The sequence below is a fragment of the Rattus norvegicus genome, chromosome 11, assembly GCF_036323735.1.
Source record: "Rattus norvegicus strain BN/NHsdMcwi chromosome 11, GRCr8, whole genome shotgun sequence".
NCBI lineage: Eukaryota > Metazoa > Chordata > Mammalia > Rodentia > Muridae > Rattus > Rattus norvegicus.
Window position 1 is genome coordinate 82182581 of NC_086029.1, and position 25482 is coordinate 82208062.

Below are 25482 nucleotides of genomic sequence, written 5' to 3' on the forward strand. Positions count from 1 at the left end.
GTGTGTGTGTGGGGGGGGTACTAGAAAGGACACTCTGAGAGGGGCGCAAGAGACTTCCAGTGGTACAGAAGGTAACGAAGTTCATGGCCATGGAAGCAGAAGGGGGATGGCTTGGGAGAAAGGGATCAAAGGGGACACAGTAGAGAAGCGGAGCAGAGAGGAACAGAGGACACTGAGACATATGTCCTCACACTACTCTGTCCTCCAACTCACACAAACCAGGACACCCCAAAACCTGGAAAACAAAATACCAAACTGGAGGACAGAAAAACCGATGAGACTGAACATTGCATTCACGGCTTTATTCGATGCGTAATGGTTTCCTTGTAGAAAACATATGATTTCTATCAATCAGATAACATTCTAGTAAGAACAAACACATCTGCACACAGAGGCCTTGTGAGGCTGCGATCTTTGCACAACTAAACTTACGAACAGGTCTGAACAGCAGCACCTATCGCTCATTGTGGGCAGACTTCCCATTGTACAAACCAGTCTTTCACAGGAAGTGGCTCTGGGTTTCAGAGTAACGTTAGAACACATTTCCTGATCGCGGAGTAGACTTGCCTGCCTTCTGCCACATGTACTTGTAGCTGTGAGACATTTTGCATTTATAGGTATTCCTGTCTACCCCAGAGTTAATGCACACAGGGTCCTAATGAGCACAGGTTAATTCTAGTCTTGTCAAACTATAATTACTCACCCTTTCCCAGATTTTCCTATTTCTTGTCTCTTTACTTCCCCCTTCCCCCTTTGCTTCATCTCGATTTCTATAAAATACATCTGTAGCATTTCAAGGTCAAGCAGGTATTGACCTTTCTACAGCCTTCATCAAATACCTGGCTCTTAGCTTTTTCCTGAGTAATATAATAAAATACCTTTTTACAAGTTCTCGAGTTACTTTCTCTTTAGATTGCAGATTCCTATCTTGTGTTTCTGTGTTTCTCATAGGGCTGTGTAGGACATGTTAAGTGTCTTGGTTTTACGGATCATTCGTGTCTCAGTGTTTTCTAGAACCGCTCTTCCTTCTTTGTGGAAACGTGGCGTAGTCTCAGAACTCATCGACGGATGCTGTGTCCCAGCTGCAGGACAGCAGCTGCTCATCCTGAGGGAACTCAACCTCCACGTCATACACAAAACTGGGGTCATCCTTTCTCTTCTGATTTTTCTCGAAAAGCTCATCCATGATGCTCTTCCTTTTGGCGAGCTCCTTGTCGTCCAGTTTGTTCAGGTCTTCCTCGGGATCAATGGTTGTTTCCCGCTGGATCTGTTCCATTGTTTCTGCCAGGCTCTGCCCCTGTAGGGAACCTCGTAAAAAAACAAACAGCTTCTCCAGCTGCTTCAGGGACACCTGTTCCAGGTAACTCTTGTGCCGTGGGTTATTCTTTAATTGTTCAGCAGCTCTGGTGCAATCTGGGAGGGAGAAGAGTATATTACAGCACACAGCACACCCATTACAAACTACTGCGTGGACGAACACAGACCGAACCCTGAGATCACTTGCTCCGAGGTAGACAACTGGCTAGAGGGGTTTATTAAATCAATTATGCTTTAGAACTGTTTTTTATAATCAATTGAGTTTTAACACTTCTCAGTTACACATGCTGTTACATGGCAGCCTTCCACATTAAAACATCCCACCTTACAGGGAAGTTCCTTCAGACAAGAGTAAACAATTCAAAGTAACACAGGAAATCCCTAAAACTGACCAAATTCACTAGGTTCCTCCCTTCTGGAGGATAAACAAAGACAGCTAAGGGTCACTCTCAAAGGAGCTTAATTTACACACAAGACTCTAGAGACCTGCCAAACAGCCTAACAGAAACAAGAGGCACTCTCCACCCTCTGAGATGCCTGCAGGCTGAGCAGTGTTCCCAGCTTTGTGAGCTGTCACCTATGCTGGCATAGGCCTTGGTGATGCAGCTGTCTCTGAGTCATTTCTGCTCCTGTGAGTAACCCCTCACCCATATTCCTGTAAGTGACCTCAGTAAAGCTTGTGGGTTCATTAAATTGAACTTCAATGGTATTCACACTTTGGTCATGGGTTCACTATCTGAGATAAACACACCTAACTATGTTGTTTCAACCTAGGAGAAGTTGGTCATACAGCACACATATGAAGAGTTGGAAGGACAGAATGTTTGAGGCTAGCCTGGACTATTTAACTAGGTCCTGCCTTCAAAGCAAAAATTACAACAGGGTGGGTATGGTGCTATAGGTTTATAATTGTTTCTCATCCCAGCATTAGGAGGCTGAAGCAGGATACTCATGAGTTCTTGGCCATCCAAGGTGAAGCAGAGAGATCTTGTCTCAAAGAAATACCAAAAAATAACATAATTTTTAAAAAGAATTTCTTTATTTCGACTGTATATGCTGAGTGTTTGCCTGAATGTGTTAGTGTGTACCTTATGTGTGGTGCTGGCAGAGACCAGTAGAGGGCGCTAGATCTCCCGGAACTGGAGTTAGAAGATGGCTGGGAGCTGCAATGTGGGTGCTGGGAACTGAACCCAGGTCTTCTGAAAGAACAGCAAGCCCCCAAATAAAACATTTTAAATAAACAAACAAACAAACTTAACTTTGGTGTGGAGAGAGAAGGATGAACTGTTTCTTTTATTTATTTATTTATTTTTTACTTTGTAAACTTAAAATTACTTTGTAGAGTTGTTAAAAACTTTCAACTGAAGAAAATGTCTAAAGGTAAAAAATGGCATGATTTTTTATTTGTTTTAGACTATGTAGCCTCTGCTGGGTTAGAGCTCACTATGTAAGACCAGGTTTGATCTTAAACTCACAGAGATTCACCTGCCTTCTGAGTGCTGGGACTAAAGCTACCCCTCCTACCAAAAACAAAAGGGGGGGGGGGGCATGATCCTGGAGGCAGGAGCTGATGCAGAGGCCATGGGCTTACAGGCTTGCTCACCACCGCTTGCTCAGCCTGTTTTCTTATACTAAACAGGACCATCAGCCCAGAGTGGCCCCACCCTCAGTGGGCTAGGCCCTCCTACATCAGTAATCAATCAAGAAAACGGACCACAGGTCTGCTACAGATCAATCTGTTGGGGGCATTTTCTCACTTGGCATTCCCCCTTCCTAAATGATTCCAAGCTTGTGTCAGGTTGACCTAAAAATACCAACACAGAAACTGAAGTGGATGAATAAGTGATCTCACAATGATCACAGGCGGGTCTCTGACGATCTAAACCCAGGGTTGTTGAACTCTGAGGAGCCTGTCATTCCATCGCAAGGAACTGAAATATCCTCCCTCCCTCCCTCCCTCCCTCCCTCCCTCCCTCCCTCCCTCTTCCTTTCCCTCTCTCCCTTCTCTCCTTCCCTCTTTCTCTCCCTCCCCCTCCCCTTCCTTTTCCCTCTCAGTAGGACTGACCCAGGACCTTGCACACAGTAGGTCAGGGTTCCACCACTGACTTTCAACCCCTCCCCAACCCATCCCTTTTGTTTTCTGCTCTCATTTTGAGACAGGCTACCTCAAGTTGTCCAGATATTTTGCATTAGCAACTTTCCTGCTTGGGTTATAGGTGTGTGTCACCATACCTGATGATGTCGGGTTATTTTTATTAAACGACTTAAGAATATTTAAGACACAGCCACAGCAAACACAGAGGCGTATGCCAGCAGCAAACCACTGAATTGAGAATAGGACCCCCGTTGAAGGAATCAGAGAAAGAACTGGAAGAGCTTGAAGGGGCTTGAGACCCCATATGTACAACAATGCCAACCAACCAGAGCTTCCAGGGACTAAGCCACTACCTAAAGACTATACATGGACTGACCCTGGACTCTGACCTCATAGGTAGCAATGAATATCCTAGTAAGAGCACCAGTGGAAGGGGAAGCCCTGGGTCCTGCTAAGACTGAAGCCCCAGTGAACTAGATTGTTGGGGGGAGGGCGACAAGGGGGGAGGATGGGGAGGGGAACACCCATAAAGAAGGGGAGGGGGGAGGGAGATGTTTGCCTGGAAACCGGGAAAGGGAATAACACTCGAAATGTATATAAGAAATACTCAAGTTAATAAAAAAAAAAAAAAAAAAAAGAATATTTAAGACAGGAGGTAAGGGCTGAAGAGCTGGTTCAGTGGTTAGGGGTGCTTGCAGGGTTCCCAACTTCAGCAACGATTAGGCTTGCAACTCTAGCTGCAGGGAATCTGATGCCCTCTTCTGGTCTCTGTAGACACCAACTCACGTGGACACAGACACATGAATAAAATAAGCTGACAGCTAGGCAGGAAGCGAGATAAAACGAGGCGTACCTGAGAACTTCGAAAAGTTTCGGACAGGCATGATGCGCTGGCGGCTCTTTCCTTCAGCTTCATTCTCATAAATCAAGATCATGGCCGGAGGCTGGAACCTAACTCCACACTTCTTGGCAATGTATTTCATCGTCTCGTGTAACTCAGGGTAAACTGGAGATCTCATACAGATAGGACAGCTGTGCAACAATTTCCTAAGAGAGGTCAACCACATCGAGCTAGGTGTTGAATAAATCCTTCCCCATCTCCTCGGTGGATCTGGCTGTGGACTAGCCCCGTGATTGTATGCTCACAAAGTTCCAGACTTTGAGGGATACCCTGAAAGTTTAGTCTGGTCCAGGCTAGCCTCAGCTCGTCGGATCTCTGAGTAGGTAATGCCATTCTGTCTGGACCCCTTAGTGTGCTGCACTCGTACCAGAGATTACACACAAACCTCCCAGGGGCCCAAGAACTGACCTGCTGGCCTTCGGAATCACTTTGATGTTTCAGTTAAAGGACTTCTGAGTCACCCTCTATGTATACGTTCTTTTAAACTTTTTCCTTTTTCGAGACACTGTCTCGTGTAGCCCAGATTGGCTTTGAATTTGTTATGAAGTGGAGGATTACCATGAATTTCTGATCCTCCTGTCTCTGCTTCCCAGTGTTAGAATCACAGCATGTGCTATTAAACTTGGTTTATGGGCTGCTCAAGACGGAACCCAGGGATTTATGCAGAGTAGGCAAGCATTCTTTTAGCTATGCTACGTCCCCAGCACTTTCCGCTTTATAAACATTTTGTACTGAGAAGTCCACTAGACCAGATGTAATTGCCTTGTGCTTTCCAAATTCATCCAATTCATTCTTTCTTTCCTTTTCTTTCTTTTTTTTTTTCAAGATAGGGTTTCTCTGCCTATTCCTGGAACTCTGCAGACTAGGTTGGCCTGAACTCAGAGATCTGCCTGCCTCTGCTTCCTGAGTACTGGGATTAAAGGTGTGCACCACCACTGCCTACCCCCACCATTCTTTTATTCATCATTTTTACTTACCATGTATCCTCCCTGTTATTCTATTTGCTCTAGGAAGGCAGGAAGTGTGTCCATTTTCATTAAGCTCTTAGTACATGTCTGGAACATAATAAAGGTAATACTTGTTCAGTGCTGTGTATTAATACAAGCAAAGTTACTATATATTATCCTGGGGCATTGGGGCAGGAGTCAAATGCTGGTACACATTGTTATATAATATGAAGTACTGTTACAGGAATTGTTAGTTTGTGTTGAGGCTTCTCTAAGACCATGTAGGCCAACATTTTCACAGGTCCTTCTCTTAAACCTAGCAGCCTGGGGTGGAACTGTCAGCCCTTTACTCTTAATAGCCAGACTCTGGTTCCTTCCTTCCTTCCTTCTTTCTTTCTTTCCTTCCTTCCTTCCTTCCTTCCTTCCTTCCTTCCTTCCTTCCTGTTTCTCTGAGGATACTACAGAAGCATAGCTGAAGACAGTCATCAGGAGCACTCCACCAGTCTGCACAGGTCTCAGAAAGCCCGGGCTGAGCGGAAGCCTCAATGAGCATTAGGCAGAGGGGCACTCATCATGTTGGCTCCGCGGCAGGTCTGTGATGCATGAAGGGATGTGTTGTGATTGCTGCAAATATTCTGGCCTCTGTCCACCTGGCAGCTCACTTCTGAAGTCACCTGGATACACCCTCATTGTGCTGCTCCCAGCGTTACATGCTATAACATTAGGCTCATTTGAAAGGCTCTGCGAGTGGCCTTTTCCCTCCTGCCTTTGACTGTTAGTATTAGCAGACCAGACTGAGCTATCGGCACAAGGAAGACAAGGTTAGAACTGGCACACTGGTAGCAGCTTCCAACTAGTAACAGTTGAAGCCCCAGGAAGGCTTCCAGAGAGGAAGCAAATAACTGAAGTGGAAACACTGGAGTAGAGGCAGAGGAAGCTATGAGAACTAGGTGCTGAAGAGTTTCAGGAGGCTTCCTGGCCTTAAGCGGTAATACTAGTCATTGTAGGAATGAAGTGTCTGTTGTTATTAAAATCTTGTTGTTGTTAAATATCGGCCTGTACCCATCCAGATAGAGCACACCAAACCAATACGGTTCCACAAGGAGAGATTTATGAAGAATGAGACTAGGGGAAGGGGCAAGAGAAAGAAAAGAAAAGAGAAGGAAGGCAAAGGAAGTCTGCTTTTTATTTGGAATGTGATGTAACTATTCCCAGGTCGAGGTGGGAATTGAGCCAAAAGGTCTTCTGGGAATGTATGGCTGTTGCCATAGCAACAGTGACCAACCGTTGCAGCTGTTGGAGGTAAAGGCAATTCCTGATACCAACAGTGTCTCAACAGTCAAGGCCCCCCTCCAGGATCTGTAAGTCCAGCAGATGACTGCTGCTCTCACTCACAGCCGCTGGGCGCTGAGCATTACAGTGGCTGGCAAATGCTTGCCAAATGAATGCCAACAGCATCCAACCTGAGCACCCAGAGCCATGCGTCACTAGCTTCTAAATCAGGAGCCCTAAGTCCCGACCTCTCAGTGTTTGGAATTGCAATCATCTAGTCTGCTAGTCCAGGCCTTGGACACTCAAGGGCCTGGGAACTTCTCCTACTGATTTCTATCCAGTTAGAGCAACATGACCCCAGCCAGCTGACAGGTGACAACCGAAATATCAATCACAGTTAAAATGGCGGATCTGAACAGGCATAGTGTCTGAGTTCTGTAATCCCAGAACGCAGAAGGCCAAAACAGCAGGACTGCCCTGAGTTCCAGGACAGCTGTTTGAGAACTCTGTTTGTTCCCTTACGTCTCAAGAAAAAAAAGGGGGTAGGGGTGGTGTGTAGATAATCAGCCTCTCCATATGCAAAACAGTAATGTGTATGTGGCCTTTACTACAGCTCATTTGTCTGACTATGGTACTTTTCCAGGTATAAGAAACGCAGATATTTTCAGATTAATACTTTCTGCTCTCTCTTTCCTTCTCTACCCTCAGTGGCAAAGTAGTACACTCAACTTTAAGAATGACTTAGATTCTTACACTTGCATAGTGGCTATGGTTTGCAAATGTTGAAACTGGATTGATGTCATACAGGTGAAGGCAGGTACAAGATAGAACGAGGCCTGTCATTGGACGAGAAGGAAGGATGGGCGGGAGAAAAGTTTTAGAGAGAGGAGGAGACTGGAGGAGGCAGGAGAAGCAGCAGAGAGAACATGGAGGCTGATGTTAAGATTCCTCTCTGCACATTTACAGGTTGTTATGAATAATCTTTTTTTTTTTAAAAAGATTTATTTATTTATTTCATGTATGTGAGTACACTGTAGCTGTCTTCAGGCACACCAGAAGAGGGCATCAGATCTCCATTACAGACGGTTGTGAGCCACCATGTGGTTGCTGGGAATTGAACTCAGGACCTCTGGAAGAGCAGTCAGTGCTCTTAACCTGTGAGCCATCTCTCTAGCCCCCTGTTATGAATATTCTTAAGGGATGGATGTGTACAGGGCTTTTTGTATGTCTAGGTGAGCAAATTATATATTATCAATTGTATCGGAGGTTATTGTGTTGTGTGTTCTTTCATGTTTTAAGTTCAAGAGTATATGTGGTGACTGGAGACGTGTATTTCTGGCATGGTGGCAACCTGCCTTGGGAACTAGATGGGTAGAGAGACTGTTGTCAGGCTCAGAGAGAAGCCATCAGCAGTGTGATATGGGATTGAGCAAAGCGGGTGAGAGGAAGATATCTACAAGATATCTTGGGGCACTAAGGTGCTGGACCTAGTGTGGGATAAATTAAGGCATTTTTAATAATTTTACAGCAACAGAGGTAAGGTAGCATAAGGTAATAATATCTTTATAAACTTAGTTCTGGTAGGAGGACAAGTCTAGGTGCACTGTTTAAGAAACTAACATTATGGGGTTGGGGATTTAGCTCAGTGGTAGAGCAAGGCCCTGGGTTCTGTCCCCAGCTCCGAAAAAAAAAAAAGAAACTAACATTATATTAGTTCGTTATAGAAAAATAGGGGAAAATGGGAAAGAGAAAATGAATATTCATCTAGCTTCTTTTTTTCTAGCTATATATATGTGTACATACATATATGCATAAATATAAAAACTACGGTTTAGTTTTATATCACACATATGGTTTCCTTATTAAAATGAAAATTTTACGGTTGCTAGGTAGACTTATCATATAGGGTCATCATCTGTATTTTCACCCCTAGTGATAGATATGAGATTTTTACTCAGGTTAGTCATAATAAAGAGCTCCTTTTCATATTGCTGTGGTTTGCCTTTGATCTGAGTCAATGACCACTCACTATTCCCAGATCACCTCACTAAAGTGTGATGTTAGTAAACTTTCTAGAACCTTCTAGACACTCTCTGGTCTACAAACACAAGCAAATGGCCACATTTGTGAATAGAGTCGATTATAATGTTAAGGTCTTGACTATGGAGTTTTCTTTTTAATTTATTGTTGTTGTTGGTATTTCAAGACAGGATTTCTCTGTGTAGCTCTGGCTGTCCTGTCATGGTCTCACTCTATAGACCAGGCTGGCCTCAAACGCGGAGATCTGACTGCCTCTGCTTCTCCAGTGCTAAGATTACCCGGCTTTTTGTTTGTTTGTTTCGTCCATATTTCTTAATAGCCTGTTTGTAGTGTTATATTACACTATCTTCCTACTTTTGAGAACTCCGAGCCTTCTGATCTGTAGTATAGCACTCTCTAAGCCTGCTAACACATTCCGCAGTCGGGAGGAATGACATCATATTTAACAAATGTACTTTTATCTAATATACTTTTTCTACCAGGGATCAAGTACTGTGCTCCCTAGAGCACCTAAGGGGATACAGAGTTTCCGATTCATGCGCTTACCAATGCAAGGAGACCCTTCCTACCCTCCGCGGCCCTTCTTACCCTTGAAGACGTACAGGACGTGAAAATCTGAACAGCAGTGAGGGGATGGTTTCCATCCTATCGCCTTGCACAGAGGAGCACTTAGATCGACTTTGAGGCGAGGTGGAGCCTGACCCTGCAGGAAGCGGCGACAGCCATAGCCTACAGGAGTAACCATGGGGTGAATTCAGCGGCAGGGGGCCCGGCCCGCACGCATCCGGTTGAGGACAGGAAGCGGGGCTGAGCGCGGCGAATGCGGTCCTAAAGCAGCTCGTCGGGTCCAGGGCCCGCCAGGGCGCCCCAAAGATCGTTCTCTAGGCAACAGCGGGGCGCGCGAACTGCGCTTGCGCAGCCTCTCGCCCCGCCCCGGCTGAGATGACGAGGGGCGGGGCTAGGGGCCGGCCTCTCAGGAACCTGGAGTTACAGGGGGTCCTAGGGTGGGAGCGCAAGGAGCGTTCTGTCCGGGTCACCGTGGAAGGTGGGGGTACGCTCTGCGTGCTCAGGTTCCTCCCGTGACCGCAGCTTGCTCCGCGCGCCCCTCTCGGGCGTCGGGCTCCGGCGTCCTGGCTGCCAGCGCCCTTGCCTGGCTGCTCCTCTGGGCAGCTGGGCTGGTCGGCAGGCTCGCCGCAGACATCAGCGACGCCCGCTTCAGCGATGGTAAAGGTCAGGGGGCTGAGGTGGGGAGCATTCGCGGTGCCTGGGGTACCAGAGTCCAGAGGAGGTTAGCAACGAAGGCTGCGTGCGCCCTTTCCTGCTTGATCTTTGCTGGGTGTTCCATCCCGGGCTTCAGAGCCTGGCTTTGTCTTCCCGAGGCGGGACTGGCCACGCTGTGACTAAAGTGCTAATAAACAAGAACAGCCAGCCACGAAGCACCTTGAGATGTTTATGGTTCCCCTTAAGATGCTTTGTGCTAGCTGAGAAGCAACGAACCCTCGGCAACCAGCGAAGTGTGAGAACGCCCAGACAGCATGTATGGGAGAAGGGGTGAGGTGGTGTGTTATGTGACACACTTCCTAGAGAAACACGCACGCACGCACTACTCACTCCAGAAAGGTAACCTTTGTACCAGTGTCCGGTCTGGTAAACCAATTAATTTTTTTTTTTTGGTTCTTTTTTTCGGAGCTGGGGACCGAACCCAGGGCCTTGCGCTTCCTAGGTAAGCGCTCTACCCAATTAATTTTTTTATTGGCTTTACTAGTAGGAATATGGGTGAGGGGTTTCTTACTAGGAACAAGGATAACTCAAAAGAAGTTTCATCGCTCATCCCCAAATGGGTGGCTCCTGAAAACTGCAACCCTGGAGCTCACTAAGCAACTTCCAGGCAGATTTCAGCGCCAGCACGATTTTCCCCCCATCTCTTTTCTCTCTGCAGTTTGCCCCCAGCAACTGTTGACTCCCTGTTGGTAGGACCCTCAAGCTTCTCCCATCTGTTTATCTCCTGGCTTCACGTTACTGAGTAACAGGTTTATCAGTGATTCACACTGTGTTTTAATGTTCTTCCCACACATTTCTAGCCAGTGTTTTATAGCAAGGTATCTGGCTACTGAATCTTTAGGGTTTTTTTTGTTTGCTTCTTAATTTGTGATATCTGAGAAAGGATCTCTCTTGGAGCTTGTATGTAGACCAAGCTGAGTGCTGGCATCAAAGGTGTGTGCCATCTTGCCTGTCTTGAATTTTTAGTCACTGAGTAATTGTTTTAGTGGCCAAAAGAAGCATGGAATCAGTTTATGAAGATTTCTGTTTATTCCAAGTGTGTAAGTGAACTGTTTGAATCTTACGTGCCCCTGATTCTCTTACCTTGCCTTTCTTTTCTTTTTTTTTTTTCTGGAGCTGGGGACCGAACCTGGGGCCTTGTGCTTGCTAGGCAAGCGCTCTACCGCTGAGCTAAATCCCCAACCCCCTTGCCTTTCTTTTCAAACTCTCCTAACATCTTCACAGAGTGTCTGTGTACAATTTTCCAAGACTTGTAGATATGGACATATAAGAATACAGAAGCTGCGGGGTTGGGGATTTAGCTCAGTGGTAGAGCGCTTGCCTAGGAAGCGCAAGGCCCTGGGTTCGGTCCCCAGCTCCGGAAAAAAAAAGAATACAGAAGCTGCTGTATTATGTATTAAACATGATTTGGTGAGCCGGGGTGATGTCTCAAGGTCACATGATCAAAGTCCTTTGTGTATGGTAGCAGCTTTCTGACTGTGTCTACTTGTGTTGAATACCTCAGACATCCACAGAGAGGACTGGTCTTACTCAAAGACAGCTGTTAAATGATGGAAAACAGAGAAGCCAATTCCAAAGGTGTTCTCAACCTCGATGATGTACTACTGGGAGTAGATTTCTGTGTAGCTGAAATGTGTACATTTAAAGTTTTTACCTTGGGCTGTTGGTGGTTAGGCTTTTCTAGCAAGTAAAGCTTACTGTAGTAGTTATTTTCTAACTACTTAAGATTTCTTTCCTTGAATGTATTTTCATTTTTAACGTCTTGATTTTTATAGGTGTAAGGGCCACTTGTTCTGAAATTATTTTGAGGCAAGAATTTTTGAAAGATGGTTTCCACAGGTAGGTTGCCCACTGGTTTCTACTTATATTAAGTACTTTCTCATCATTCACAGCAATAAATTAATAGTTGAAATATGGATAAATTGAAAATTTGTTTCTAGGGGTTGGGGATTTAGCTCAGTGGTAGAGCGCTTGCCTAGCAAGCTCAAGGCCCTGGGATTGGTCCCCAGCTCCGGAAAAAAAAAGAAAGGAAAAAAAAAAAGAAAATTTGTTTCTTTTTTTTTTTTGCTTGTTTGTTTTGAGACAAGGTCTCATCTAGTCCAGGCTGGCCTCAAACTTGCCATGTAGCTTGAGATAACCTCGAACTCTTGATCCACCCAAAGGCTGGGATTATAAATGTATGCCACTAAGCCTGTCTTCCTTTTTCTTTTTTTTTTTTAAATATTTATTTTATTCATATGAGTACACTGTAGCTGTCTTCAGACACACCAGAAGAGGGCATCAGATCCCATTACAGATGGTTGCGAGCCACCATGTGGTTGCTGGGAATTGAACTCAGGACCTCTGGAAGAGCAGTCAGTGCTCTTAACCGCTGAGCCATCTCTCCAGCCCTGAGCCTGTCTTTCTTAAAGTCACAGAGTAACAGATTTGTCATATGTGGTTCGCACTTTGAAATGATTACATGATTACAGTGGATTAATCGTTGCTTGCAATGTACATATATGTGTGTAATTTTATTTAATTTTGTATGCCTTTATTTTTCTTCCTTGAGACACAGTATTGCAGTGTAGCTCGAGTTGGCTTGAAACTTTTGTGATCTGACTTAGCCTTCCAACTGCTGGAATTACAGCTGTATACTGTGCGATTCCTGGTTTATTTTGCTCTTATTTTTAATAATTATCTTGCCTTTTGAAAAGATTACTTCTTGCCAGGTTACTATTCCTAATACATAAACTTTTTTTTTTATTAAAGTTTTCTTTATTTATTATATGTGAGTACACTGTAGCCGTCTTCAGACAACACCAGAAGAGGGCATCAGATCCCAGTACAGATGGTTGTGAACCACCATGAGGTTGCTGGGAATTGAACTCAGGACGTCCGGAAGAGTAGTCAGTGCTCTTAACCGCTGAGCTATCTCTCCAGCCCATGCATAAACTCTTAAAATAAGAAATAAAAGGCCAGGGGTTGGGGATTTAGCTCAGTGGAAGAGCGCTTGCCTAGCAAGCGCAAGGCCCTGGGTTCGGTCCCCAGCTCCAGAAAAAAAAAAAAAGAAGAAGAAATAAAAGGCCAGCCTGCAGTGGTAGCACACATCCTTCACTTCAGCCCTCTGGAGGCCGAGGCAGTCATATCTCTGAGTTCTACGCCAGCCTGGTTTACTGAATGTGGTTTATTTACCATTTACGTAGTTACTAGATCATGTGCTGTTACTTTGAGTTCACTGCTTCTGTTCCTTCTTTGCTACCAGCCTTTCTCTTTGTTGGTTTTTCTTTTTAAGCTCCGGCTTTCATACTTTTCTGTTGCCGTCTCCAACTCCCTTGGTCTCTCATTATTCAGTCTCTAATTGCTTTTAATGAGGCATCCAGAAAGCTTACATCTTTTGAAGTTATGGTCAAGTCTTTAAAAATTAAAAACAGACTTAGGCAGTGAAATGGCTCAGTAGGTGCTTGCCCCAGAAGTAACATAGTGGAAGGAGAAAGCTGACTCCCACAGGTTGTCCTGTGACCTCCACATGTTAACACATGGCAAGTGCAAGCCTTCACATGTCCATACACACACCCTATTATGTAGGGTTTCTCATGCTGACTCCCATTTTATATAATAAAATTATATAATAATTTTATAATTATTAAAACACACAAAATAAATAATTATTAAAAACACTTCCCTTTCTCTCCTAAAGTTTTTGCTTATCTTTAAATCCTTGGTCACATTAGGTATATTTACAGATACCTTAAATGTATTAGATTTATTCATTCTATGTAAGTTTTGCCTGCATGTGTGTATGTGTGTACCAGTTGCATGCTTGGTACCCATGGAGGACAGAAGATGGATGGCATTGGATACCCCGGAACTGGAATCGCAGACAGTAGGGAGCCACCCTGTGGGTGTTAAGGATCAAACTCTGGTCCTCTGTACAAGAACAAAAGCTCTTAATCTATGAGTCACGTCTCTAGTCCCTTAGACAGACTTCTAAGGTCTACTTGCCCTTATGATTATTTCATAATCATAATCATAAAGAAGAGAGGTTTGCTTTGGCTCTTGTTTCTGGAGTTACAGGGATGAAGTATGTCTTATGTAGGGTTTCTCATGCTGTGATTAAACACTGTGAACCAAAAGCCACATGGGGAGGAAAGGGTTTATTTCATCTTACGGCCCTCAGGTCACAGTCCATCATGAGGGACATCAGCACTGGAACCCTGAGGCAGGGACCATAGGAGAGTGCGGCTTCCTGACTTGCTCGGCACCGCCCACGGTGGACTGGGCCCTCTCATATCAATCATCAGTTAAGAAAGCTCCCCAACACTTGTCTACAGGCCAGTCTGATGTAGGCATTTTCTCAGTTGAAGTTGCCTCCTCCCATGTGACCCTAACTTGTGTTAAATAGACAGATAATAAATAATAAAAACAAAACACAAGCCCTAACCCGCCCAAGAGGCCACACCTGGTAGGGACTTTCTTTCTTTCTTTCTTTCTTTCTTTTTTTTTTTTTTCAACCAGAGGTAGCACTGAAACAGCAGGTCCAAGCCAGCCTTTTTGTTGACTGGTATTTTTCTTGCTTTTGCTCCTATCATCCTGACTCTTTACATGTTCAGGAGCGTGTGATGAATGTTGACGATGTCAAGACTTTGTTGTTTGTAGTTCCTGTTTTCTTTCTTTAAAGACTCGTGGGTTCTTCCTGCTGTCAGGTACAGTTTTTATTTATCCACTTGATCCTATAACCTCTTGTTGATTTATTTATAAAGTTACGGAGGTCTTCACTTTGAGGCTAACTTATCTAAGACCTTATCCTATAGGATCCGTACCGAGTGCTTGTATTTTATGTGTTGACCAGTCAGAACGTGAAAGCTCTCTAATCATGTGTGACGCTTTGGAATGCTTTAGTCTCCAGCTCTTTTTTCTGGAGCTGAGGACCGAACCCAGGGCCTTGTGCTTCTTAGGCAAGCGCTCTACCACTGAGCTAAATCCCCAACCCCTAGTCTCCAGCTCTTTGGTCACGTTTTGCTCAGGCTTCTGGACTTTCACCTTAGCATGCAGAAATTTCTGTTTGGACTTTTGAATTTTATTCGTTTCTTTAATTTTAATGTAAGCTCTTTTCTGGACTTGGTTCTGTGACTTCCAGCCACTCCGGTCTCTGGCAGCCTGTTTCGCTGTTTCCTTAAGCAAAGCACCATGCTGTGCTTGGATCTCCTCTTCACTGTCATCCAGAATTGCCTCTGGACAGAAAGCTGGGACAATTGTGCATCTTACTTTATTTTATGTCGTTTTTGCTTGTTTTGGGATAAGGTTTCACCAAATAGCCTAAACTGGATTTAAATTTTCAGAGATTCTTCCGTATTGGTTTGAGGGCTGAGATTATAGGTGTCTACCCTTCTCTTCCAGTTTGTAACTTATTTTAAGCTAATTTTTATTATTTCTTATATATTTGGTTGTGAGCCTAGCCTTTAACGGCTGAGCCATCTCTCCAGCCCTATTTTTATTATTTCTTATTAACTATTTTTTAACTTTATTTTTTTTTTTGAGACACCTCCTGGCTTAAACTAATTTTTTTTTTCTTTTTTCTTTTTTTCGGAGCTGGGGACCGAACCCAGGGCCTTGCGCTTGCTAGGCAAGCGCTCTACCACTGAGCTAAATCCCCAACTCTTAAACTAATTTTTAAAGAAGACATATTTTAGCCAAGGATGGTAGTGCCTGCCTTTAATCCCAGCACTCAGGAGGCAGGGGCAGGTAGATATCTGTGAGTTTAAGGCCAGCCTGTTCTATAGAGTGAGTTCTAGGACAGCCAGAGCTACACAGAGAAACCCTGTCTTGAAAAAAAAAAAAAAAAAGAAGCAAGCAAAAAGACTTAGTGTGTGTGTGTGTGTGTGTGTATGATGAGTACCTGTGGGTAGGTATATATATGATGTGTCCAGGTTGGCGTGTGTGTTTGTATTTATGTGTGTGAATACCTGCACGTATGCAGGTGTGTGTACCTGTGGGTATGTGTGAGTGTAGGTGTGTATATATGTGTACCTGTGGGTAAGCGTGCAGCTATGTATACCTGTAGATATGTGTACATGAATACGTGGACCTGTGGATATGTATGAGTGAAGAGAGGCGTCTAGTCTCTCAGAGCTAGAGTTACAGGCTGTGTGAACAACCTGGCATGGGTCTGAAACTGAACTCAGGTTCTCTACAAGAGCAGCACTCTCCTATTAAACACTGAGCCGTCTCCAGACCTAAGTCAATTCTTGTAGATGCTTGTGAAGTAGTCAGTCTTTTTCTACATAGATAACCAGTGTCCCCTCACAGGCTCTTCTCTGGGAAATATTAACATAAGTGTGACTACTTTTGGATTCTATTCCTTCACTCTGATCTTCTGTTTTCACATTAGCCCTGTGCTGTGACAACTCATGGCATGGGTCATGAAACACATGATCTCTTGTGGTGTAAATATTTCATTCAACATGATAATCTACGTTTAGAAAGTGAATTCAGGGCTGGAGAGATGGCTCAGCGGTTAAGAGCACCCGACTACTCTTCCAGAGGTCCTGAGTTCAATTCCCAGCAACCACATGGTGGCTCACAACCATCTGTAAAGAGACCCGATGCCCTCTTCTGGTGTGTCTGAAGTCAGCTACAGTGTACTTATATATAATAAATGAATAAAATCTTAAAAAAATTAAAAAAAAAAAAGAAAGTGAATTCAACAAGGCCCTGGGTTCGGTCCCCAGCTCTGAAAAAAAAGAACCAAAAAAAAAAAAAAAAAAAAAAAAAAAAAAAGAAAGTGAATTCAAAATACAGTGTCTGTGCTATTATCAGTGTAATATAAATCTATCTTGTTTAGTAACTGAGTGAGGAGATTTACTTTAAATACCCTTGTCTTCCAGAGACCTTTTAATAAAAGTGAAATTTGGGGAAAGCATCGAGGACCTACAGACCTGCCGGCTCCTAATCAAACACTACATCCCAACAGGACTCTTTGTGGACCCGTACGAGTTGGCTTCATTACGGGAAAGAAACATAACAGAGGTGAGGATACTGGGGAATGTGTAAAGAGAAATTAATATAGGAACGCTAGGACATGGATTAAGGCAAGATAGCAGGTAAAACATCACTGTAATTTTGTTTAAGTTTTTGAGGTACTTTTTAGCAATAGCGTAAGCATATTCTTCAACCAATGAGTGACAGTTGTCAGGACTAAGCCAACCAGCCTGAGGCAGTTAAAGGCTTTGCAGGGTTATAGTTCATAGGTTAGTGACTAAGAAGGTTAATGTATACACGTGCGTCTCAGCCTCTGAGGAGATAAGGGTTAATAAATAGTGATCAGCTTTGGTAATAGGAAAGACACTGGCGTTTTATTTTCGTGTTTGCTGTGTATGTACTTGAGTTTGTGCATGCGTGAAGGCCACAGGCTGATACAGGATGTCTTCCTCTATCTCTCCCTCTTATATTTTGTTGCTATCTCTATTACTTTCCTATTGCTGTGATAAAACACCATTACCAATACAACTTATAAACAAAAGTTTAATCGGAGTTATGGTTCCAGAGTCAATGGCAGGCTGCTGGACCAATGACTGAGAGGTCATGCATAAGCAGGAGGCAGAGCACACACTAGGGTTTGTGGAGGCTTTTGAAACCCAAAAGCCTGCTCCTCCCCTCGTGACCCCTGTGACCCCCCCCACCTCCTTCAACAGGGACACACCTGCTAATCCTACCATAGGATCTCTCACTGAACCTGGGGTATGGTCCTTTTTGGTTGGACTGACTGGCCAGCCAGACCAGAATCTACCTATCTCCCCTCCCATCCCTCACCAGTTCCAGGGTTACAGATAACAGGACTGTTCTGGCTTTTATGTGAGTTCTAGAGAGCTGAACCCAGGTCCTCAAGTTTGCTCAGTGGGTATTTTACACATTGAGGCGTCTTCCATGCCTCTAGTATTTGGGGATTAATGTCATATTTCCAGGGGAAATGAAAAATAGTGTATTATAGAACAGTAAAAGTAAGTCACCATTAGTAGGTTGCTGCTAAAACTACTTAGGAAGAAATGCATAGTGTCAAATGACTATGTAAGAAAGAAGAAAGATCTTGAGTAAATAAGGGTCTGGAGAGAAGGTTCAGGGGGAGGAATTTCTTGATAAACAAACATGAGGACCGGAGTTCAAGTCCCTACAACTCATGTAAAATCCAGGCGCTGAGGAGCAGAGCGTCTGCAATCCTGGAGCTTCTGTGGGGAGAAGGGAGGCAGAGAAAGGATTGAAGGTGATTCCAGAAGCTCACAATCCAGCTAGGCAGGCATGGTGGGGTCTCAAGTAAGTAGCAAGGCCAGGGCTGACACCTGAGGTTGTTCTCTTGGTGCCCAAATGTGTACATGTTTGCTGTACGTATAAGTGTGCACGCACACACATGCACACACAGACACAGACACAGACGCACACACAGACACAGGTGTGCACACACAGACACAGGTGTGCACACACACATGCACACACACACAAACACAGGCACACGCACACACATCTCAGGACTTCTTCAGGACGAGCAAACGAAGAGGCTGAGAAACAGCTTAGTGGTAACAGTGATTGCGGCCCTTTGGTTTCCAGCTCACAGCTGCCTGTAAACTCCAGCTCCTGGAGGATCTGATCCCTGTATAACAGGAAACAGAATTACTGCAACTCCACAAGCAAGAACAAGTGGTATTATAGGCTAGTACTTAAAGTTTCCACTTATGAAAACAAATACCCTTTTAACGGTAGGTAGGATGGTCTTTAATGAGCTCTCCTGTGCCATTAACGTATGAAGTAGTGGCTGAATACTTGGTAAATATCTTTCCTGAGACAGTGGTTTAATGTGGTCACTTCCGAGGTCCCTTAATGATTCGTGTCTGTAGAGAACATTTGCTAGTGGGTGGTTACTCCTGTGGGTAGGAGGAAAAGAACATGTAAAAAGCATATAGGGCTTGCTGTCACAGCTAAATAGGGAAATTGTAATGCTTACTGCGACATGGAGTTAATGCTAATGGTTTCTCTGAGGTGTATCAGAGCTTAGCATAGAAAACCTAAAGAGAAGAGCGGGGTACGTGAGTATGTGTATGTGCACTTGTGTGCATTCATCCATATATAAATATGTATATATTTCATATCCCTGGATGTGGATTCACAGACGGTACCCCTGGATGTATATGCGGGTATATCTATGACATATGTATATGTGTCACATGAATATTGCTAAGTAAATACATAACAGCATTTCACTAGTTGTTCTTGCTTACGATATCTGCATTAATTCTATTATACTACAGACATTCAAATATCAGAATGTAGCCATAGCCGGCTGTGGTGACACCTGCCGTAAGCCCCACACTCAGGAAGCAGAGGCAGGTGATTTCTGTGAGTTAGAAGGCGGCCTAGTCTACATAGAGTTCCAGGCCAGCCAGGAATATATTTGTGTGTACAGATTTCCAGTGTAGCCAACCTCTGCACCTCTGTATTTCCTCTGCTAGTGTAGAATATGCACCTATTTTTGAGACACAGTAGTCTAGAGTGACCTGGAATTTGCTCACTAGGTTCCCTGGGTAACTGAACGTGTCATAGTCTCAGCTCAGCTGGCCTCACAGGGATTGTCGCACCCTGCTTGGCTTAGGGTTTTTTTTTTTTTCCTTTTCTTTTTTTCGCAGCTGGGGGCCGAACCCAGGGCCTTGCACTTCCTAGGCAAGCGCTCTACCACTGAGCTAAATCCCCAGCCCCAGGGTATTTATTTTAAAATGTTCTAAACACATTTTTGTTTGGCTAGTTTTGTGTTTTGAGACAGGGTCTCACTGTGTAACCCTGGATGGCCTGGAACTCATTATGTAGACCAGGCTAGCCTTGAACTCACAGAAATCCATCTGTATCTACTTCCCAGGTGCTGGGATTAAAGGTATACATCACCATGCTGGCACATAACTTTTTTTTTTTTTTTGGTTCTATTTTTCGGAGCTGGGGACCGAACCCAGGGCCTTGCGCTTCCTAGGCAAGCGCTCTACCACTGAGCTAAATCCCCAACCCCTTATTTTTTAATCCTTTATTTTGCGTGTGTGTGTGTGTGTGTGTGTGTGTGTGTGTGTGTGTGTGTGTGTGCGCGCGCGCGCTCGCGCTTGTGGAGGGCAGAAGAGGGATTGGATTTCCTGGCGCTGGAGTTACAGGGAGTTGTGAGCTGACCAACATGGGCATTATGAACTAAATTCAAGTCCCCTCTGAGAGCTCTTAAACTCCGGAGCCATCTCTCTCTCTAGCACCTGTTTTATTTGGTGTTGCATCCTATGACAGACATGTAGAGATCAGAGGTCAACTTTTAAAAAAGATTTAATTTCTTTATTACTGATTTTTACGTATGCTTATGTACGTGTATGTGTACATGCACGAGTAGGTGTTCACAGAGTCCAGGAGAGTGTGTTGTGTCTTTTGGAATTAGAGTTTGCAGGCATTTGTACGAGTCCATCATGGAAGCTAGGATTCAAACAATGCTCTACAAGACAGAGAAACAGTTGCTCTTAACCACTCAGCCTTCTCTTTAGCCCAGTGGGAAACTTTGTGGAGTCAGCGGTCTCCTTCCGCCATGTACACCAGAGTCTACAGTCAAGCCGTCAGACTTGCTCAGCAAGTCCTTTATCTATGGAACCATCGCTCAGACTTTAAAAAAACGTGGCTTCCTGTTAGGAGTCCTGGTGCACACCTGAAGCTTTAGCACTTGGGAGGGTGAGGCAGGAGAGTTGCAGGTTAAAGGCCAGGCTGAGCTGCAGAGTAAATTCTGATGCAGCCTTAGCCTAACAGTAAGGCACTCTTGTTGGAGGGGGAGGGAGGGAGGGAGGGAGGGAGGGAGGGAGGGAGGGAGGGAGGGAGGGAGGGAGGGAGGGAGAGAATATGAGAATGATGTGTTGCTCAGTGGTAGATCCCTTACCTGTATAAAGGTCCTGAGCCCCAGCACCTCAAAGATAAAAGTGTTTCTCACATTTTCATTCTATGCACACCCTAGGAAGTTGCTGACCTTTGCTTGGCTTCCTGCCTGCACTCTTGTCTTGCTCAGTACCGTCTTACTTCACCAAAAAACAGGAAATGGCCGGGATGATACCAGTCATTTTAACCTAACACACGTTGGGCGGTTTTTGTCAGTCGTTGTTCCCTGGTCTACTCTTTTTTTTTTTTTTTTTTTTTGGTTCTTTTTTTCGGAGCTGGGGAACCGAACCCAGGGCCTTGCGCTTCCTAGGCAAGCGCTCTACCACTGAGCTAAATCCCCAACCCCCCCTGGTCTACTCTTATTATTCATACATCATATCCTGTGTTCTCTGCATACAATTGAGGAATGGCCCATGGCAGGATACAGCTGAAGCTTCTGCCTGTGTGTACAGCAGCCCCTTTGTCTTCTTCATTTCACTCATGTTTTTTCCTCGGTTGATATTTGTTTTCTCTCCCACAGGCAGTGATGGTATCAGAGAGTTTTAATCTAGAAGCCCCCAGCTATTTATCCACAGAGTCTGCGGTCCTCATTTATGCCCGGCAGGACGCACAGTGCATCGACTGCTTCCAGGCCTTCCTACCTGTGCACTATCGATATCACCGTCCACATAAGAAGGATGGAGACACCCTCATTGTGGTCAACAACCCTGACTTACTGATGCACTGTGACCAAGGTGAGGGCGGAAACAAGTGGAAAGGCGTGCTGGCTCAGTGGAGGACGGAGAGGGCAAATGCAGTCCCTTTGTAACTTTTTTGTTACAATTTTAAACTCATAGAAAACCACATACACATGTGATCTAGTGAATTGTTGTAAGGCGGATGCCTATAAATACCACCTAGGTCAGGAACTAAAGCTTCACAGGCCTGTGAGGTAGCTCAGCAGGTACGGTAACTTGCTGGTAGGCCTGGCTACCTGCATGGGTTCCCATGACCCACATGATGGAAGGACAGACAGACTCATGCAAACTCCTCTGACCTCCGAATTGTGCATGGTGCAGTGTACACACAAACACACACACAAGGTACACATGTACATACACACATGTGTACACACACACACACACACACACACACACACACTGTAATGTTTTGTTTTGTTGAGGTAGGGTTCCTCTGTGTGTGGGACAACCCTGTCTTGGAACTCAATTTAGACCAGGCTGGCCTCAAACTCAGAGATCAGCCTGCCTCCACCTCCCAAATGCTGGTATTAAAGGCGAGTACCACCACCGCCCTGCTCTAATTCTTATTTTTTACTTTTTATTTAAAGATAATACCCCGCAGCTATTCCATGTGGTCCGTCTCTGTCACAGTCTCCCCTGTCCTCTAGGACCAACTCGTTTACTTACTCTAACACTTGCTTCCTCTTTTAAGATTTTTAAATTTTATGTATATTTGTGTGTCTGTGTGTGGATATGTGAACCTCGGAGGATAGTGCCCAAAGTGCCCAGAAGCTGCTGTTAGAGTCCCTGGAGGAGCTGCAGTTACAGGCGGTTGTGAGCCACCCACCATGGGTGCTGGGAACCAGACCCAGGTCCTCTGGAAGGGCAGGAAATGCTCTTAACCTCTGGGCCGTTTCTCCAGCCCCAATCCTCAATTCTTTTTTTTTTTTTTTTTTTGGTTCTTTTTTTCGGAGCTGGGGACCGAACCCAGGGCCTTGTGCTTCCTAGGCAAGCGCTCTACCACTGAGCTAAATCCCCAACCCCCCAATCCTCAATTCTTAATGGTAATTAATAATTTTTTTCCTGGTGTTTTCGAGACAGGGTTTCTCAGTGTAGTGGTGGCTGACCTGGAACTCGGGGATCTGCCTTCCTTTGCCTTCTGAATGCTGAAATTCAAGTCGTGCTACGCCACCATCCCTGGCTTAATGAGCACTATTCCTAAATACTATAATTTAGTCTGTTCATTACAAAACAAAACAAAACAACCTCCCCCCAAAAAACAAAACAAAAACGAAAATGTTTCTCTTAAGTCTCTTGAGTTTACAGTTCCCATATCTCTGGTTGATGACTCCAGATTCAGTCGTGTCTGGCTCCTTTTTCAATACCATGGGTAACATGATGTTCTCTTATGAGTAGTCATGAAATAACTGGCCATTTCTCTTTTTAGGGGAAGGAAATGAGCTAAGATCTTCCTATGTAGGTCTCTCTTGCCTTAACAGTCTTGATCCTCTTGCCTCAGACTCCTGAGTGGCGGCATTGCTATACTCCCTTTATGGTGATTTGTCTCCCCTTTGCTGCTTTCTGCTCTATTTTTAGGTCTATTTTATGTATGAATGTTTGTCTTCACGTATGTATATGCACCACGTACTTGCCGTGGGTTGTTGTGAGCTTTGGATGCTGGGAACTGAACCTGGGTCCTTTCGAAGAAGAGTGAATGCTCTTAACTGCAGAATCCCATCCTGCTGTCTGTTTTTACAATGGCTCACAGGGCTTTGAGACTTTCGTACTTTGTCTCCTCTGTCCTGTGCTGTGTTTGTGGGGTTCTGTGTTTGTGAGATGCTGTGTTTGTGGGGTACTGTTTATAGGGTGCTTGCTCACCTGCATTGGTGACAGACATTGTTCGTGAGCTTTGGGGCTCACTCTACAGTTCTGTTTTATGTGGAGATGTGGGTAAATTACAAAACTATTCTTGATGGACTTGGTGGTGCATGCCTCTAATCCTGGTGGCTGAGAGAGAAGGATCAAGAGTTTGAAGGTATTCGAGGCCCTGTCTCAAAAATGCAAGAGGGAAAAAGCCAGGTGTTTGTATGCTTGTAAAATTGGAGTGCGGGGATGGAGAGATGGCTCATCGGTTAAGAGCACTCACTGCTCTTCCAGAGGTCCTGAGTTCAAACCCCAGGAACCACATGGTGGCTCACAACCATCTGTAATGGGATCCAGTGCCCTCCCCTGGTGTGTCTGAAGACAGCGACAGTGTACTCATATACATAGCGGGGATCAGGAGTTAAAGACCATCTTTAGCTCATAGTGAGCTCAAGGCCTATCTAGGCTCCACGAAATTGTTGTCAAACAACAAAATAAGACTAAAAGTCCTCCTTTGATTAGTTCTTCATACCTCAGAATGGAGGCCTTTTCTTTAGTTTGAAAAGCTCTTTGAATTTTGATTTGTCCTAGTGTCCAACAGTGCTGTTACTATTAATCAGCAGAGAGGGGTTTTGATCTTAGGCTGTCTCTGATGATGTGAGCATTGAGACTTTCACTCTGCTCACCTTTATCCAGTCAATTTTCTGTTCCCTTTCATGATACCGTTACTTATCTACATAAGCTTTGAAGAAGTTTTTCTCCTGAGAAAACACAGAATTCTGATACTGTTTGCTTTGATCTGCGCGTTCTTCATAGGGATGTTTGATATGGAAATTTATCAGGCTGTACACTGAAGAAGTCTTCTTACTTTTCTGAATATAATTCAGATACTTCAGAACAGGTTTTTGAAACAGTAGGTCTTTTTTTCTGAAGTGATCCTTCAAAAAGAGGTAACATTACATTTTTAGTGGAATTTATTCTGTTTTGATTCTGTGATCACCATTGCAATTTCATATGTCTTAGGTATCCACGAAAGAACGGACACCAGCATACCAGCCTCTGACAGATGGCTCCGAACCATGTACAGTGTGTGCTGAAATGTTTGCATTCTCATATCCTAGCAGGAGTGACTCTGGTGAAGTGAAAGTCAGCTCTAGCCTTGAATCTAAATACAAATTTTCTGACATCTTATCCCCCAACCCCTTCTTTTTTCAGAGTTCCCAATTTTGAAATGCTGGGCTCAGTCAGAAGTAGCAGCTCCTTGTTCTTTGAAGAGTGAGGAGATCTGCCAGTGGAAAAACATGCAGTACAAATCAGTAAGATGCTCTGTGCTGCTCTTAAATAACACTGCCTCATTTCAAAGTAAAGGGTTAGCATGTTAGATTCTAATACAGAACGCTTTGGCTGTTTTAATATTGTTTCTTCGCTACTGACAGCCACAGTCGGTAAAGTCGGTATCATTTAAATTGGGAGCTGGTGGTGGAGGGCAGTCCCTTTCCTTATTGGTTCAGAGCACACCGTACGTAGTGGGCACCCTTTGTAAGGGTGTGAAATGGCAAGGAAAAGCAGTGTAAATCCATTCCGTCTCCTTTAGCACGAAGACTAGAAGTTTAAGGTTTAAGGCCGTCCTTAACTATGCTGTGAGTTGGAGCCCAAGAGAGTGACTCTTCCTCCCTCAAAAACCATCAACTGCCTGTAGCTCCCTCAGTAGCAGTAGGGCCCTAGAGGGAATTCCAGCTGCTGTGAGCTGACGGTGGTAACAGCCATAGCACGTCCAGAAGTTTACATCTGGCAGCTGTCTTACATCTTCTGGCTCTCATTCTTTCTGCCCCTCTTGTGAGAAGTTCTCAGAGCGTTGAGTGGTAGGAACTTGGTGTGGGTGGCCCATCCGTAGTTGAGCCCTGAATGTGTCTGATTTTCTGTTCCCCTCTCTCCACAGATACTTAAGAATTTGACAGTGCAGGTGCCAGTGGGACTGACTATACACACCTCCTTAGTGTGCTCCGTGACACTGCTCATTACGGTTCTGTGTTCTACTCTGATCCTTTTAGCTGTTTTCAAATACGGCCATTTTTCCCTGTAAGTTTTATGCAGTTAAGTGTTTTCTACCTAATAAATGAGACATATTCATTGTGA

General features: G+C 44.5%; 2 protein-coding genes across 4 annotated transcripts; one reads left to right on the forward strand and one right to left on the reverse strand.

The window, feature by feature from the left end:
* Positions 1–287: 287 nt before the first annotated feature.
* On the reverse strand, positions 288–9554 carry Cep19 (centrosomal protein 19). 3 transcript variants are annotated; one of them, XM_008768697.4, is made up of 4 exons: positions 9161–9554; positions 5291–5368; positions 4266–4444; positions 288–1413 (listed from the first exon to the last, which is right to left on the reverse strand). In XM_008768697.4, exons 3-4 carry the CDS (start codon positions 4429–4431, stop codon positions 1052–1054), a joined length of 528 nt encoding a protein of 175 aa, XP_008766919.1. In that variant the 5' UTR covers positions 4432–4444; positions 5291–5368; positions 9161–9554; the 3' UTR covers positions 288–1051. The 3 variants fall into 3 exon arrangements, with proteins under 3 accessions (XP_008766919.1, XP_008766918.1, NP_620220.2); XM_008768696.4 differs by having other exon boundaries at positions 4266–4459; NM_138865.3 differs by having other exon boundaries at positions 4266–4459; positions 9175–9452.
* Pigx (phosphatidylinositol glycan anchor biosynthesis, class X) lies at positions 9545–25482 on the forward strand. The gene is made up of 6 exons (NM_001100651.1): positions 9545–9796; positions 11629–11692; positions 16720–16861; positions 21285–21498; positions 24562–24662; positions 25286–25482. Exons 1-6 carry the CDS (start codon positions 9703–9705, stop codon positions 25427–25429), a joined length of 759 nt encoding a protein of 252 aa, NP_001094121.1. The 5' UTR covers positions 9545–9702; the 3' UTR covers positions 25430–25482.

Excerpts from the sequence above, each read along its gene's own strand:
- Cep19 (XM_008768697.4), bottom strand. The coding sequence starts at position 4,431 with ATGAGATCTCCAGTTTACCCTGAGTTACACGAGACGATGAAATACATT. Across the intron at positions 1,414-4,265 it reads AAACTTTTCGAAGTTCTCAG|ATTGCACCAGAGCTGCTGAA; the intron begins GTACGCCTCGTT and ends TCTCCCTCCCAG.